Source organism: Crotalus tigris, unplaced genomic scaffold (genome assembly GCF_016545835.1).
Source record: "Crotalus tigris isolate CLP2741 ecotype Arizona unplaced genomic scaffold, ASM1654583v1 scf7180000024375.2447938, whole genome shotgun sequence".
Lineage (NCBI taxonomy): Eukaryota > Metazoa > Chordata > Lepidosauria > Squamata > Viperidae > Crotalus > Crotalus tigris.
The window spans coordinates 451913-467719 of record NW_024100545.1 but is presented as its reverse complement, the minus strand read 5'-3'; the positions used below and the strand labels follow the sequence as shown (position 1 = coordinate 467719).

The 15807-nt window shown below is 37.9% G+C and overlaps 1 protein-coding gene across 4 annotated transcripts in view; it reads right to left on the bottom strand.

Moving 5' to 3' along the window:
• The window catches only part of SLC13A1 (solute carrier family 13 member 1), a 76940-nt gene that overhangs the window by 27223 nt on the left and 33910 nt on the right, over positions 1-15807 (bottom strand). For all 4 annotated transcript variants that reach the window (XM_039328332.1, XM_039328335.1, XM_039328333.1 and 1 more), the window contains 2 exons: positions 11104-11232; positions 9804-9940 (listed from right to left, as the gene is read on the bottom strand). In XM_039328332.1, the coding sequence (XP_039184266.1) occupies positions 9804-9940; positions 11104-11232 (266 nt within the window). The remainder of the gene's footprint in view (positions 1-9803; positions 9941-11103; positions 11233-15807) is intronic.

The window sequence follows — 15807 nt, the reverse complement described above, 5'->3', positions numbered from 1 at the left end:
AGCCAGTAGCTTTTTAAACTACTAATCATTAGTTGAGGATGAGCTTTCAATTATAACAAATCACTGTTCATACAGTTAGTTTTTTTAAAAAAAGATAAAGTATAAAATATATCAATTATATTATATGTTTGTAAACAACTTTAATGTTGTTTTTTTGCTTTATGAAATAACAGAGCTATGGTGCAAACAATCGGTTGAGTATGATTCTCAATTACAGCAAATTACTGTTAACTCTTTGATGGGTGATTAAGTATCTTTTCGGCATCTCTGCAACAACCACCAAATATTTCCTAGAGACTTTGCGGGAAGCCTATAACTACTACTAACTGCTATCCACTGATTTCATAACAAAGCTCAGCATTTTATGATTTTGTGAAAATTCCAACAGTAAGAAATATATTTGCTTCCTGAGAGCTGCAACTGGCTTTCTGGTTAATACAGATGCCATGCTTCTGGTAGCTGATAAAATAATAGATCTCTTTGTTCTTCCGTGTATGGGTTCTAATAATTATTAGGCCATGCTTAAATGATGGATAATATCAGTTTATTATGCCTGCTATTTTTAAAAAAATGGCTTATAACTACTGTTGCAAAAGATTGCGGATGAGGATGAATTATGCATGTAATTATAAAAATGCAAATTAAGGTTTCTGTCTTCTTCCAATCCTTGCTTTTGATCTTTCCTTGATCTAGATCCAATTAAATCAATATAATTAATTTTATTTTAATTATTTTATTCAATTTTGATGCCGCCCAACTCAAACTGACTCTGAGTGGCTCACTACAATAAAATAACAACAAACCCAGAAAATTAACCATAAGGAGTACAAAAATCACTACAAGATAATCAGAAGATGACAATCCAACAATGAAGCAAACATCACAGAGGAGCCCAATCCACTCTAATCCAAGGGCAGGGTAAATATTATCATCAAAAGGGGAAATGTATGTACCTCTTGGGGGATCTCATTCCAGAAGGCAGGTGCCACTACAGAGGTAGTGTGCTTCCTAAATTGCAAAAATTAATCCCACTCTGCTGGATTGTACTGGATGAGCAGAAACCATGGAAGTTTTGATATATAGATAATGCATATAAATATATTAAATACATCATTACTCTCTATTATACGCATCAGCTAATTGTCTTGTCACTCAAAAGGCCAATAACTTTTTGGGGAGGGCAAGAATGGACAATGTGGCATCTTCCTCCTGTCACAAATGTAAAATGCATTTTCCTGCTGCAATTTTGAAATATTCTTTTTCTCCTTACATCCTTATATCTTCCAAAATTCTCTTCTCCATTTTTATTTAATGCCTATTTTAGAGAGGGAGGAAAATGCCCCACAAATGAATCAAGAATTTGCTTTACCAGTAGTGCTATAACCAATCAAAGGTTATATAGTGGTACCTTATAAATAGTAGGTTATTAGGGGGCAGGATAGTTTACTGATTAAAGACACTGAGCTTCTCACCTAGGTTTAGATTAGAACATTGGCAGCCTGGGTTCAAGACCTGAATGCCACGCAAAGGGGTGAGCTTCCCTTACTTGCCTCTGCTCCTGTCTGCCTAGCAGTTTGAAAGCAAGTAAAAGCAAGTAAATAAATAGGTGGGAAGGTAACTGTGTTCTGTGCATCTTTGACATGCTGGCCACATCATCATGGAAGTGTCTTCAGACAATGCTAGCTCCCTTGGTTAAGAAACAGAGAAGCCTGGAAAGGGGAAACCTTTATTTTCACCTTTAGTAGGTTATTAGTTTGAAATCTGGTAAAAAATTATAGTATATATGTGTTTTTTAATTAGTATCTCTTTTTCTTGGGGGATCTACTTTTCCCCTGGGCTTTTCCACTGAAAAAAGAGAGAAGAAAAGTTGTGAAAGGACAGTCAGCAGAGATAACTACTGTGTGGATTAGAGCAACTAGTGGTTCAGCTGATAACTAGGGTAACTTTCTATGGTTCTTTCAGTTAAAGCATGGGAATATATTGCTTTTATGGGAAAGGCAATCTCAAAATATATTCTACGCTGAGGATGTAGTCCTTGACTTAAAACAGTTTGTTTAGTGACCATTCTAAGTTACAACAGCACTGAAAAATGTGACATGACCATTTTTCACACTTATGACTGTTGCACCATCCCCATGGTCAGGTGATAAAAATTCAGACACTTGGCAACTGATACATATTTATGATGGATGCAGTGTCCTGGGATCACGTGATTACCCTTTGCAAACTTCTGATGAGCAAAGTCAGTGGGGAAGCCAGATTCACTTAACAACTGTGTTGCTAATTTAACAACTGCAGTGATTCACTTAATATCTGTGTCAAGAAACAACATAAAATGAGGAAAAATTCACTATCTCATTTAGCAACACAAATTTTGGGTTCAGTTGTGGTTGGAAGTTGAGGACTACCTCTATTTCATTGAACTTTTTAATGAGTCCATATAGCAAGGATGGAGAAAGCAACCGCTAACTCTTTCAAGAGCCTCCCCAACACAACAGAAAGACTTTTTCTTTCTGTATTGAAATAAGAAATAAATGAGGTGTTCAGTTTTGCTCATGACAAACAAGTCAACAATTAAAAAATAGAAGCACCCCAAATGTCCTCTAAACCCACATGCTTATATATCCTTATTGACTCTGTGGCTCTCTCATTAGTCTGTTAACTCCAAAGTGTGCACAGCCCTCGACCCCCAAAAGGTCACTTGTTTCTGCCATACAACAAGTAATTCTTTAATCATAAATCCTACCAAGCAGCTGGCTTTCTTTGGTAACATCTCAGTTCACCAAATATCTAAATCATTTTTTTATCAATCTATGCACACATACACATGAGCATATACATCAGTTCACAAACACACTTCACTGAATATCTGACTGATACAAAGAGCAATAGAACACAATTTCTTGAAAACAGTGCATGTTGCTACTTTTTCTTCTAAATCATAAAGTGTGTGTAATAAGACCAGCCACCAGGGAAGAAACCACACGCATGATCTCCCTTTACAAATTTGTAGAGGCGCTGAATTAGAGAGAATCTGGGATAGCTGGATTTGACAATTAGATGGGCAGGAACTGAAAGTTGGAAAAAGTGTTAGAAACATAATTTCAAACATTTTAGTATTCCTTATGAAATGAAAAGGTGATTTGTAGGCAGCAATATTTTTGCATTTGTGAAACTGTATCTCCAGGTATGTGTGTGTGTGTGTGTGTGTGTGTGTGTGTGTGCGTGTGTATGCTGCATTTGATTTTGACAATTTCAACAGTGTTCAAGATGAATATGTCTGACACTCCTACATGCTGTTTACAATGTCTTACTTTTCCAAATAAGAAAAACTGACACTTTTGCTATCACCACAGTTAAATAATTCAGGTTTCTACTTGTACATATTGGGACCCTACAACATTAGCAATATCCATAGGTTTTACTTTATGAGTGTTTCTACATAAACTCTTTGCTTATAACAAGTGCTATCCAGCAGCTTTAAATAAACTCCTTAAACGTTTTATTGCTATCAAGTGAAGGTCAATTCCGTTCATTATCCAGACTTTTTAATAAACAAAAAATGAATAATGAAGGTGCAAACAATATAACTTCAAAAATAACTTCATTATAGCAAAACCAGAGTTCTATCTAATCTAATAAAAGCCCTATTATTCAAATTACTTTAATCAGTGATGATTAAAGCATTTTAATTTCCAGTTCTTCCATAAATACTTTCTTCCACTTTCTCTATTTCTACTATATATGAACATTGATTCTGTCATTCACACACTATAGTGAACAGAGTATGTTTCTAGTGTCGAACCTCTATGCATATATCAATAACTTCTAAAGTAAAACTTTCTTTTAAAACTTTTGTTAAAGTTGATAAAGCTTATTCAATAATATTAAAGAACAGCACTAAAGGCAATAGTTCTCCATTAAACAACCCACTGTGAAAATGCAGCAGCAATTTGCTGTCAAAAGTTTGAGTCCATTGACAAATTTACAATTGATGACATCATTGCATAATAAAAACTCTGCCCAACCTAGCAAACTAATTTAACTTAATTGAGTTAAATTAAAATATTATCTGAAGTTAAATCTATATTCTATTACTCTTATAGAAAAGTGTGTAAAATATTCTTTTATCAAAATGCTGACTTGAGAAAATGTAATGCAATACAAGCATGAAGATATCAAGATTGAGAAGCAGAAGAGTGGTTGCGGGACTGAACAATTCAAAGGCACAAGTCAATTATGATGAATATGCCATCTCCTGTAGAAGGAATTTCAAATATATTTAATTCCAAAAACCATATTATAAGCATCAGAAAGATCAATTTATTTAGCAACCCTCTGGGAAAATCCATTACAGATTATAAGGAAAGATGCATGGGGCAGCTGTAGCTTATTAACTTTGTAATGTTTCCTTTGGTATAACTTCCCAGACCAAACTAAATGGAAAAGTATAATAAATTTAATCTTTGTGACTTGTTTACCCTCTGGTATGATTGGAGAAGATGTGTGAGGCTCTAAATGCAGCATTAAATTGTCATTACTTTTGTGTGTACATCTGTGTGTGCAGCAACCAAGCAGATCTATGTTTGTCTAATAAAAATATTGCTTACTCTCAATTACTGTTATGTTTGAAATATACTCTGCATATTTTACATTATATACTCACATTACTGCAAAGGATCATTGTACATGCGACATGACACTTAAAATACTTGGGTCTCAGGAAACCGATTACAGTATTATAGTCTAAATGTGTAATTTACATAACTAAGTATTGAAACTACTGAAATGTATCCCCATGTGAATATCTATAGAACTATAGCTTAAATTTCTCTGAGAAGATAGGTATAAAAGATGTACTTTTAGTCTATTTCAGTGTTTCTCAATCTTAGCCACTTTAAGATGGGTGGACTTCAACTCCAGCTTTACCACCAGCTTATCAAGTACCAGCTTATCAAGTGGAGGCTATTGTACACCTTGGCACTAATGATCTGTCCCAAAAAGATGTACTCTCTGTGCAGAATGATTTCCAGAGCTTGGGGAAGGAACTTAGCAGAATAGGCTGTAGGCTTACTTTCTCAGAGGTTTTACCAGTGTATAAGGAGCAAAACGGAAAAGGCCAGCGCATAGCACAATTCAATATGTGGCTAAAGGATGGTGTAAAGGGGAAGGCTTTGGATATATTAGTCACGATGTCAGTAGCTGGTCCAATCAAAAGATGTACAAAAGAGATGGTTTGCATCCATCAAAAAAAGGGACTGAGTTACTCGGCTATAAATTCACAGATTTTCTGGAGGGAAATTTAAACTAAACAGCGGGGACAGGGAGTTAATTGATACGGAACAACCCTGTCCCCGGCAATTTAAAAACTATAGGGCTATCAGTCCATGTAGCACAGATGTGTGTGTGGACAAGAATACCAACCTTGCTACCAATCAAAATGAAGCCTCTAATAGCGAGTGCCATATAAAGTGCACTAACCAAATAGGTGGTAAGACAATAGGGGAACTCAGGCACCACACAGGTTATGTAGAAAGGAAACACAGGGCCACCCACAAAGGACTCAAATGTTTATACACCAATGCACAGAGTATGAACAGCAAACAGGGTGAACTAGAAATTCAGGTTAATGAGGGCAGATACGATATTGTTGCCATTACGGAAACATGGTGGGATGAAACTCACACATGGAACACACAGCTAGAGGGATTTAAATTATTTAAAAGAAACAGACCAAATAAAAGAGGAGGTGGAGTTGCTCTCTATATAAGAAATAACTACATCTCACAGAAATAGAGTACAACAATGATAAAAACTGTCTTGAATGCATTTGGGTCAATATAAAAGGGGGGGGGAATGACATTGCCATAGGTGTATACTACAGACCACCCAACCAAACAGAGGAAATAGATGAACTTTTTGCTAGTCAGCTAACTAAGGTATGTAGGAAGCACATCACAATAGTAATGGGGGACTTTAACTACCCTGACATCAACTGGGAGACAAACTCCGCACCAAGTGGAAGATCAAACAGGTTCCTGGCAAACCTAGCAGACAACTTTGTCTCCCAAAAAGTAGAGAATGGAACTAGGGGATTAGCCATTTTGGATCTAATTCTCACTAACAGAGATGAAATGATAGACGGTGTTGGAGCCATAGGAACCCTGGGAGGAAGTGATCATGCAATATTAGAATTCAACATTATAGAAGCACAACCAATAGAACACAGTCAAACTAGAGTCTTGGACTTCAAGAGAGCTAATTTCAATAAACTTAGAGAGGGCTTGGGAAGGATTCCATGGATGAGAATCCTCAAGGGGAAAACAACTCAAGAAGCTTGGGAAATTTTGAAAAATGAGATAATAAAAGCACAGTCTAGCACAATACCAACAAAGAGGAAAAATAACAGCTCTCAAAAGAAACCAGCATGGCTGCATAAAGAACTCTCTGACAAATTGAAAGATAAAAAGGACAAGTATAGAAAGTGGAAAGAGGGGAACATAACTAAGTCAGAATATCAGCAAATAGCCCGAGCCTGCAAAGATGAAGTGAAGAAAGCCAAGGCTCAAAATGAACTGAGGCTTGCGACCAAAGTCAAAAATAACAAAAAAAGCTTCTTTCAACATGTAAAAAACAAGAAAAAAGTGAAGGAAATGATTGGTCCATTAGTGGGTGGAAGTGGCAAGAAGGTGACAAGCAACAGGGAGAAAGCAGAACTATTTAACTCATTTTTTGCATCTGTCTTTACACAAAGGGAAAAAACAGACCAACCTATCAAAAATAGTGCCACAAAAAACAAAACAGAAACACAAGTTAAGATAGGCAAGAAAATCGTTAGTGAGCACCTGTCCAGCCTAGATGAGTTCAAATCGCCAGGACCAGACGGATTACACCCCAGAGTTCTCAAGGAACTGGCAGATGTGATATCGGAGCCACTGAACTATATTTTTCAAAGATCCTGGAACACAGGGGAACTACCAGAGGACTGGAAAAGAGCTGATGTAGTTCCCATCCTCAAAAAAGGAAAAAAAATGGATCCAGGAAATTACAGACCTATCAGCCTGACCTCAATACCTGGGAAGATCCTGGAAAAGATAATCAAACAACGAATCAACGAACACCTAGAGGCAAACAAAGTCATTACTAAAAGCCAACATGGGTTTGTCAAAAATAGATCATGCCAGACAAATCTTATTGCATTCTTTGACCAAGTGACAAAATTAGTGGATCAGAGGAATGCTGTGGACATAATTTACTTGGACTTCAGTAAGGCATTTGATAAAGTAGATCACAACCTACTACTTGACAAGATAGAAAAATGTGGGGTAGACAGAACCACCACCAGATGGATCCGTAGCTGGCTGACCGGCCGTACTCAGCGAGTGGTCCTCAATGGAACTGCATCTATATGGAGGGAAGTGTGTAGTGGGGTGCCCCAGGGCTCTGTTCTGGGCCCAGTACTCTTCAACATCTTCATCAACGATTTGGATGAAGGGATAGATGGGGAACTCATCAAATTTGCAGACGACACCAAGCTGGCAGGAATAGCCAACACTCCAGAAGACAGGCTTCAGATACAGAAGGATCTGGACAGACTTGAACACTGGGCACTAACTAACAAAATGAAATTCAATGGTGAAAAAAGCAAGGTTCTACATTTAGGCAAGAAAAACCAAATGCACAAGTACAGCATAGGTGGCACCATGCTCAATAGTAGTAACTGTGAGAGGGACCTCGGAGTCCTAGTAGACAATCACTTAAATATGAGCCAGCAGTGTGCTGCAGCTGCCAAAAAGGCCAACACAGTGCTAGGCTGCATTAACAGAGGGATAGAATCAAGATCACGTGAAGTATTAATACCACTCTTCAATGCCTTGGTAAGGCCACACTTGGAATACTGCATCCAGTTTTGGTCACCACGATGTAAAAAAGATGTTGAGACTCTAGAAAGAGTACAGAGAAGAGCAACAAAGATGATTAGGGGACTGGAGGCTAAAACATATAAGGAACGGTTGCTGAGAATTGGGTATGTCTAGTTTAACGAAGAGAAGGACAAGGGGGGACATGATAGCAGTATTCCAATATCTCAGGGGCTGCCATAAAGAAGAGGGAATTAAGCTATTTTCCAAAGCACCTGAAGGCAGGACAAGAAGCAACGGGTGGAAACTCATCAAGGAGAGAAGCAACCTAGAACTAAGGAGAAACTTCCTGACAGTGAGAACAATTAATCAGTGGAACAGCTTGCCTCCAGAAGCAGTAAATGCTCCAACACTGGAAGTTTTTAAGAAGAGACTGGACAGCCATTTGTCCGAAATGGTGTAGGGTTTCCTGCCCGAGCAGGGGGTTGGACTAGATGACCTCCAAGGTCCCTTCCAACTTTACTACTATTACTTATATAGGAGATGAGGGCTTGGCAGCACAAGGAAACAACAGTCAGTGACTTAATAGCCAGCCATCAACATCCCAATCAACTACTAAAAAGCCATACACCAGGCACCATATAAATACCACACACAGAATAGCCCAAAGCATATAGTCTGCCTGAAGATAGGCTCCAGCACAGTCCAGCTTGGAAGACTAAACCTCTGGTCCTGGTGACTGACCCATATTGGATCCTGCAACATTACATATATCTGCCTTTATCCCTGAATTTCCCTGCCACCCAACTTAACATGGCTAAGATTTAGAAATACTGGTCTATTCTATATTGGCATGAGGTTTCCTAGTGACGTCTCATACAAATACTATTCAAGGCTAACTCTACTTAGGTTTCTAGCTTGCCATAAATGGCTAGATAGTTTTACCTTTGGATCCATCCCATGGTGTCCAGCAGGAATGCCCACATGTGCAAAATATCAAGATGGCTGTGGTTGAAGGTCCACTTTTTTTTTTCAAAGTATTGTATGTGTCTAGTTTGCTAGTAGGAATGCATCAGCACATCTACCAGCCCTTATGGTGGCTTCCTGTTCACCCACATTGAACATTAGGAGGGGAAACGCTTCTGCTTTAGCTAACATTGCTAATTTGCAATCAAAGAGGTAAGTGACAGCTTACTGCTTCCCCATCACAGCCGCCACTGGCAATTCAGACTCAGGGAGCCTGCTGTGCTTACAAACTCCTTTTAGACTTGCTGATGGGATTGACAAGGGACAGTAGGAGCCATCTGACTCCTTGAGAGCAACAAAAAAGAGCACAGCATGGGTTTAATTTCTTCTTTGTAAGAACAGTCAGCAAATTGGGGAAAAGGCAGAATATTCCTCTGAGTCTGAAATTGCTGCTGGAACTACCTAAACTATAAATTGAATAATAGCGATGCAGTGTATGAAAGATCTCGTGGGTTGCCTAATCTCAGCCATTAAGGAGGATGAGTCAGAGTTGTTCACTAGTTCGTCTGCTATTTCGTTCCAAGCCATCCACCATTATCGTCAATAACAGAAGCATTTCATGTGCGACTTGTCTTCTCGCCCAATGATACATATAATTAAATTTCAGTAAAAGGCTGGTTGTAGCAAATCTCTTTAGCAGCCAAATAGAGCAGTAATCCTGGCATGTAAACAGGCAATGCCTTACAGCTCAACTTGCCCCATTGTTTCTGTAATAGTGGAACTGTACTAAAACAGCACCTGTTGAATTTCTTTCCAGTGTGTGATTGCTAATGGACAACAAAATGTCAAGAAAAGAGGAGGCAACTAAGTTGCAAAGCAGAGTCATTTCTGAACCAAATGGCATTTCAATGGCACCTTCATGCGTGCGCGGACACACATGCACACATACACACATGCACATACATGCATGCTACATACCATGCAGGGTTAACACCCACCAGCATCACCATTTTCAGAGCAATTCTTTTGTGCAAATTCCATTTTTCAATTGATGTTGCCAGGCAAATTATGCCAGTCAAGAGCAGATGAAAATCTCTAAAATAAGCAGATGCCACCTAAAAATCAAAATATGTCTTATTAGCTAAGTGCATGCTTTTAAATTTTTGATATTCAATACACAAAACACATTGGCTCCTCTGGGATAAAAAAAGTTTTTAAAACAAAAAAAAATATGAAGCAGTTTCAGAGAAACTGAGATAAAAAAAATAAACTGAGCTAATGAGAATTAGGGAATTGTAAGATAAATTTAGATGGATGTAGGAAGTCATTTTCATTCACTTCTTAGTATCTTAGTTGTCTAAGTGATCTCAGTTTCATTCTATGGCTCAGTTCATGAAAAGTGATTTTGTTTTTAGTATTATAAGCAAGTGCCATCATAGTGCAGCCTGCTCAGTCATCTTTCTGTGTTCTTGCAGTTTTCCTGGCAAGTTTTTTGAAATTGGTTTGTCACTGCCTTGAGGGAGAGTATGTGGCCCAAGGTCACCCAGCAGTTTCATGGTGATCCTAAAGTGGGATTAGAACTCACAGTTTGCTGGTTTTTAGCCTGGTATTAATAACCATTGTACCAGACCAGCTCTATTCTTAAATTTCTGCATCACAATCATCTCTAATGCAGAAATAAATACAAGTCAGGATGATTTTAAGATGTGCTCTAAGTCAGAGGTCTCCAACTTTTTGGGCACCAGGGACTGGTTACGTGGGAACAGGTTTTTCTGCAGACTGGAGGGGATGTGGTGTTGTGTGCTGCATGCATCCCGTGGATGGCGCTTTGCTTTGCGGGGGTTGGGGGTTGGGGACCCCTACTCTAAGTGAACCCAAGGCATTTTAGTAGAATTATTTAATTGGTTCCACAAATAGCAACTAGATGGCAGCAAAGAATTAGAGTTGTGTATCTTTGTTGACCCTAGTGGTAGTCTGGATTATTGCAGCTTAATTCTCATAGCCCTCCTTTTAGCATCTGGCACATTATAAACCAGGCATGTCAAACTGCCAGCCTGTGGGCCGGATGCATCATACTGAAACTGCGCCCACCCCATTGCCGGCAATGGGGAAAAAGTTGTGATACATCATGCAATGTCATGTGACATCATGAGTTTGACATGCCTGTTATAAACCAACATCTGATCAAAGAGAGTACATGCATTATAATCTTTAAAATATAAGTTGACTGTCTGCTGGAGTAACCGTAGAGAAAAAGAAACAAACAGAAGAGATATACCTTTTTTGAAGACAATATTCCAAACAGTGGAAACATTAAAGCAGGAATTAATGCGGAAACAGCCAGAGGCAAAGCTTCTGTAAGCCAGAAGATACCAACTACAAACAATGTGTATGCACATTCTGCTTCCTAGAAAAAAATAATTTAAAACAAATTAGATTTACATTAAACAATAATTGTAGCCAAATGACAAAATCCAAAGAACCAAAGAGAAAATGCTATTCCAAATATATATAGTTGTACACCAAAGTTTAAACACCTGGTCAAATGGCAGGTTTCAATGAATCCTTCAATAAACAGAAGCTGACCCAACCTCTACATACAAAAGTTAACCATGACAACCTTCTGCCAATTTGAATCCATACTGAAGTTTCACGTTATCATACTGAAAGGGAATAACATTTATTTGGACTAAAATCAAGTGATTTCATGGCAACACTATTCTGCTGACAGAAATGTACTCATCTGGGCAGTTAGTTTGATAACTATATAGAAGTGATTTTAAAAAATATTGTGCTAATTGCAGTTTTCAATCTGTAGGTCAATTGTCTTGTTTTGGTTTCAATTATATAAAATTTGTGTTCTGGGGATGTGCCTTCATGGAGTTATTTCTTTTGCTTAAGCTTTGTCCTCAAAATAAACAAACAAAAATGAATGCCCTAGGACCCAAGTCTTTTTGAAGACATTCTCATATACTTCCCATCTGCTGAAGTCTGCATATTTGGACTGAGACTTGCCATATAAGTGTCAACACTGCAAATATTGTATATTCTTGCTTTTGACAATATGCAGAATTGTCTGGTAATTATGGGGTTAATACAGAGCAGAAGGGGGGGTTGGGAGTAAAGCCCGGGAAAGAAAGAGGAAGAAAACATTTGACCTTCACACTAATTGGATAATGTGAGATATGACGGCTAATTTAGGGAGAGAACATGCTGATAATTTAACTGCTCAGAGGAAGAGAACTTAGATCCTAGCATCCCTCCATTGTGCCTGTGCCGACATTTTGTAACAATAAAAGACTTTTAGGAAAATAAATGCCTGGAAGTTCTTTGAAATGTTTCATTAGCCGGAACCATAACAATAAGATTGGTGATCCGGATATGAATAAAACAGTCTCCTAAATTGGATTAGGAATATGTTTCTTCATGTTTGTTGTTTCTTCTAAAAATTTCGGGGGGGGGGAATGCATAAGACAGTCACCATGGAGTTATGTGATATATGTGTCATGGGGACCCTAAGATCCATTCTTAATGATGGAACATTTTTGTCTGCCTTTCCATATCCTTAGCCCTCTGCAACAGATTGTGTCCCAGAGTGGAGATTAAAAACAGGAAACCACTACTTGTTACCAGCTTTCAGTAAAATTGCAAAGAAATCTTCAAGAAACCAAAGCAAAGAAAATCTATACATATTAAAGCTTTTGCAGCCAGTTTTTTTCCCCTCTACTACATGAAGAATGCCTTAAACTATTCTTGTGCTCGTACTCTAGAGAAGAAAGATTAGCTGAAAGATTAGTCATTTCAATAACAGATTGAGCATAGTTTCTTCTCTCTGCCTGAAACTAAATTATCTATCTCTTACGCACAGCTACATTTCAATAAGATGGTAAACAAGAGCAATTTATTCTTCTCTATTTTATTGCATGCAATTTGTTGAAAATGCAGTAATAAAATATCATTTTTATAACACTTCCATTTTTACAGAATTGTATTCTAAAAAAAAAATACAACAATAAATATAATCACTATGGATCTAGACCCGTGGTGGAGAACCTATGGCATGTGTGCCATAGGTGGCACACAGAGCCTCTCTGTGGGGACACGCGCTGTCGCTCCAGTCCTCCAGCTGGGTTTTATAAAACCTTTTTGCTTTAGGCCTCCGCCGCCATGTGCAACAAAAAAAAAGGTTCAATCAATCAATTTCAACTTCTCGTGGGGAAAAAAAAAGATCTCGCAAAGTTGGAATTGATTGATTGAACTTTTTAGTCCCATCCAGTCTGCCATTACCATCGCAGGCACACCCACCAATGGACCATGCCCACCCAATGGGCCACACCCACCCAATGGGCCACACCCACCTGGCACCCGATGACACATAAGTGAGTTTTGGGTTGCAGTTTGGGCACTCAGTCTCTAAAAGGTTCGCCATCACTGGTCTAGACTGTGCAGTGGGAGGCTACCTGCCTTTTGTGGCCAATCATACATATTTATCACATATTTCCCAAACAATGATTAATTTCTTAAGATGCCATCCAAAATTTTACTGCATAGTTTTAACTACTTACGATTTAGAATTACTAAGAATTAGAGCTCTGGTACCAAACATTAACATACTTAAAGGTTGCAAAGGATTGACTTTTAGAGAATTTTAGAAAGACCAGTGTCAAATCATACTGAGAGAAGACTATTACATCTATGTAGATGGATAAGGAAACTTTCAACTGAGATGGGGATATATGCATTTAGATTGAAAATTTCCAAATGCAAATGTTGGGCTACTGGATTTGGGACTGAAAAATCTGGATGGCCCCCTAGATAGTAGAAGTTATCAAAATTTCTTTTTCCTGCCAGGAATTTTTCAGCTTGCATCTGGCAAATTTATGAACACTTATTTAAGTTTGCATGTTTGAATTAATACATAAACACAACTACTTTTGCATTTCGTATGGCATAAGCATTTAGAATGCTAACTCACCTAAATGAAAAGTTTAGTCAAAAAAACATAAATTTGTAAAAATAATGTAGAAATTCTCACATTAGTCAAAGATTTTTGTAAATATTATGTACATACATACATACACAAGCATGGATGCTTAAAGAAATAGGCATCAAAATACATGAATATTTTCACTGCAAACTTTTAAAAAATTCAAGGGAAATAATCTGAACTTGATAACGCTATACAAGCTGAAAAACTAAGAAAAATTAAGACTGATAGTTCCTAGGTCACAGCTCAATATGTCATAAGATTCTTTGCTGCTATCTGTACCATTCACAGTACCATATCATATTACTCATATTTCATAACTTAACATACACAAAGTGTGCCCTTCCAATTATATCAGGGATGTCAAACTGCTGGCCCATGGGCCGGACATGTCATCCGGAAGCCGTTCCCACCCCATTGCAGGCAATGGCAAAACCGTCCCGATATGTTGTGCGACGTCATGTGACGTCATGAGATTTAACATATCTGAACTATATTATGGCTATATAAATGATATCAGCTTCCATAAATATACAACGAGACTCTGCTTCACATACATCAGTTTCATATGTCAACATAGGTTTCTCTGTCAGCTATACTGCTCTATGTATCCATCACATCCATCTCTATAGGTAGTCCTCGACTTATAACAATTCGATTAGTGGCTGTTCAAAGTTACAACAGCACTGAAGAAAGTGACTTATGACCGTTTTTCACACTTACAACCAGTGCTTTTTTTTGTAAAAAAAAAAAAAAGTGCCGGAACTCACACATGTCATACAACCCGCCTTGCCTATTCTACAAGGTTCCATACAAAAAAGGTGCCGGAACTCACACATGTCTTACAACCCGCCTTGCCTATTCTACAAGGTTCCATACAAAAAAGGTGCCGGAACTCTGTTCTGGGCATTCTATGAGAAAAAAAGCCCTACTTACAACCATTATAGCATCCCCATGGTCAAAATTTGGGCACTTGGCATCTGGTTCATATTTATGACAGTTCCTGGGATCATGAGCAGAACCTTTTGCAACCTTCTGACAAGCACTCAATGGGAAAGATTCACTTAACAGCCATGTTACTAACTTAACAGTTGCAGTTATTCACTTAACAACTGTGGCAAGAAAGGTCATAAAATGGGGCAAAACTGTCTCGCTTAGCAACAGAAATTTTAGGCTCAAATTTGTTTGTAAGTTGAGGACTACCTGTATATCCAAACAGACATCTATATGCCTAAAGGACTGTGCATTGGATATATTGTTATTGCTGCATGGCAAATCCATTTTATTATATAAAAGACACTAGAGAAAAGAACATTGCATGAATGTGATAAATTCACCTTTCAATCTTCAAAGTCTATTTTTATTTGTTCTCAGAATAACTTCTCTGAAAATGCTGTTATGACTAATTATGATAGGAAGAAAATCAGCATTAGGGGAGATTTATTTCCCTCCTTTAGCACTTAAAGGAACTGTGCAGTACTGTGAAAATATACTCTACAGATGTAAAGTTGGAGGAAAGCATATAGCTAATAAAACTGCTACAGTCATTGATCAGGATGAGAGTTGACAGCTTCTCAAAAATAAAGTTTTGTTGTAGAATTTCATGGAGTCAAAAATTCACTCATTAACATTATTAACATCTGACAAGTGCCTTGATTACATTGCCAGATAAAAAGCCACACTTGTCCAGTTAACAAGCTGCTGTTTTCTGCTTAGTTTAACCTTCTGTCACCAGAAGATGTTGAATAGAAAATGTTGCATTCATATGCAGCCTCTGTACTGTTTTCTAAATGCCTGGGCTGCATTCTTGGCAACTGCATCCTCTATTGTTACCATGGTCCTCATGTATCAGCCACTGATGCACACAGAACTTAGAGGGTATTGATTAATTAATATTGAAAGCATCTAATGTGTTAAAAAAAACCCCAATACCTGCCAAATTCCATCTTCCAGCAGCCTCCATACAATGCCCCATAGACATGACACTTTGTTTTG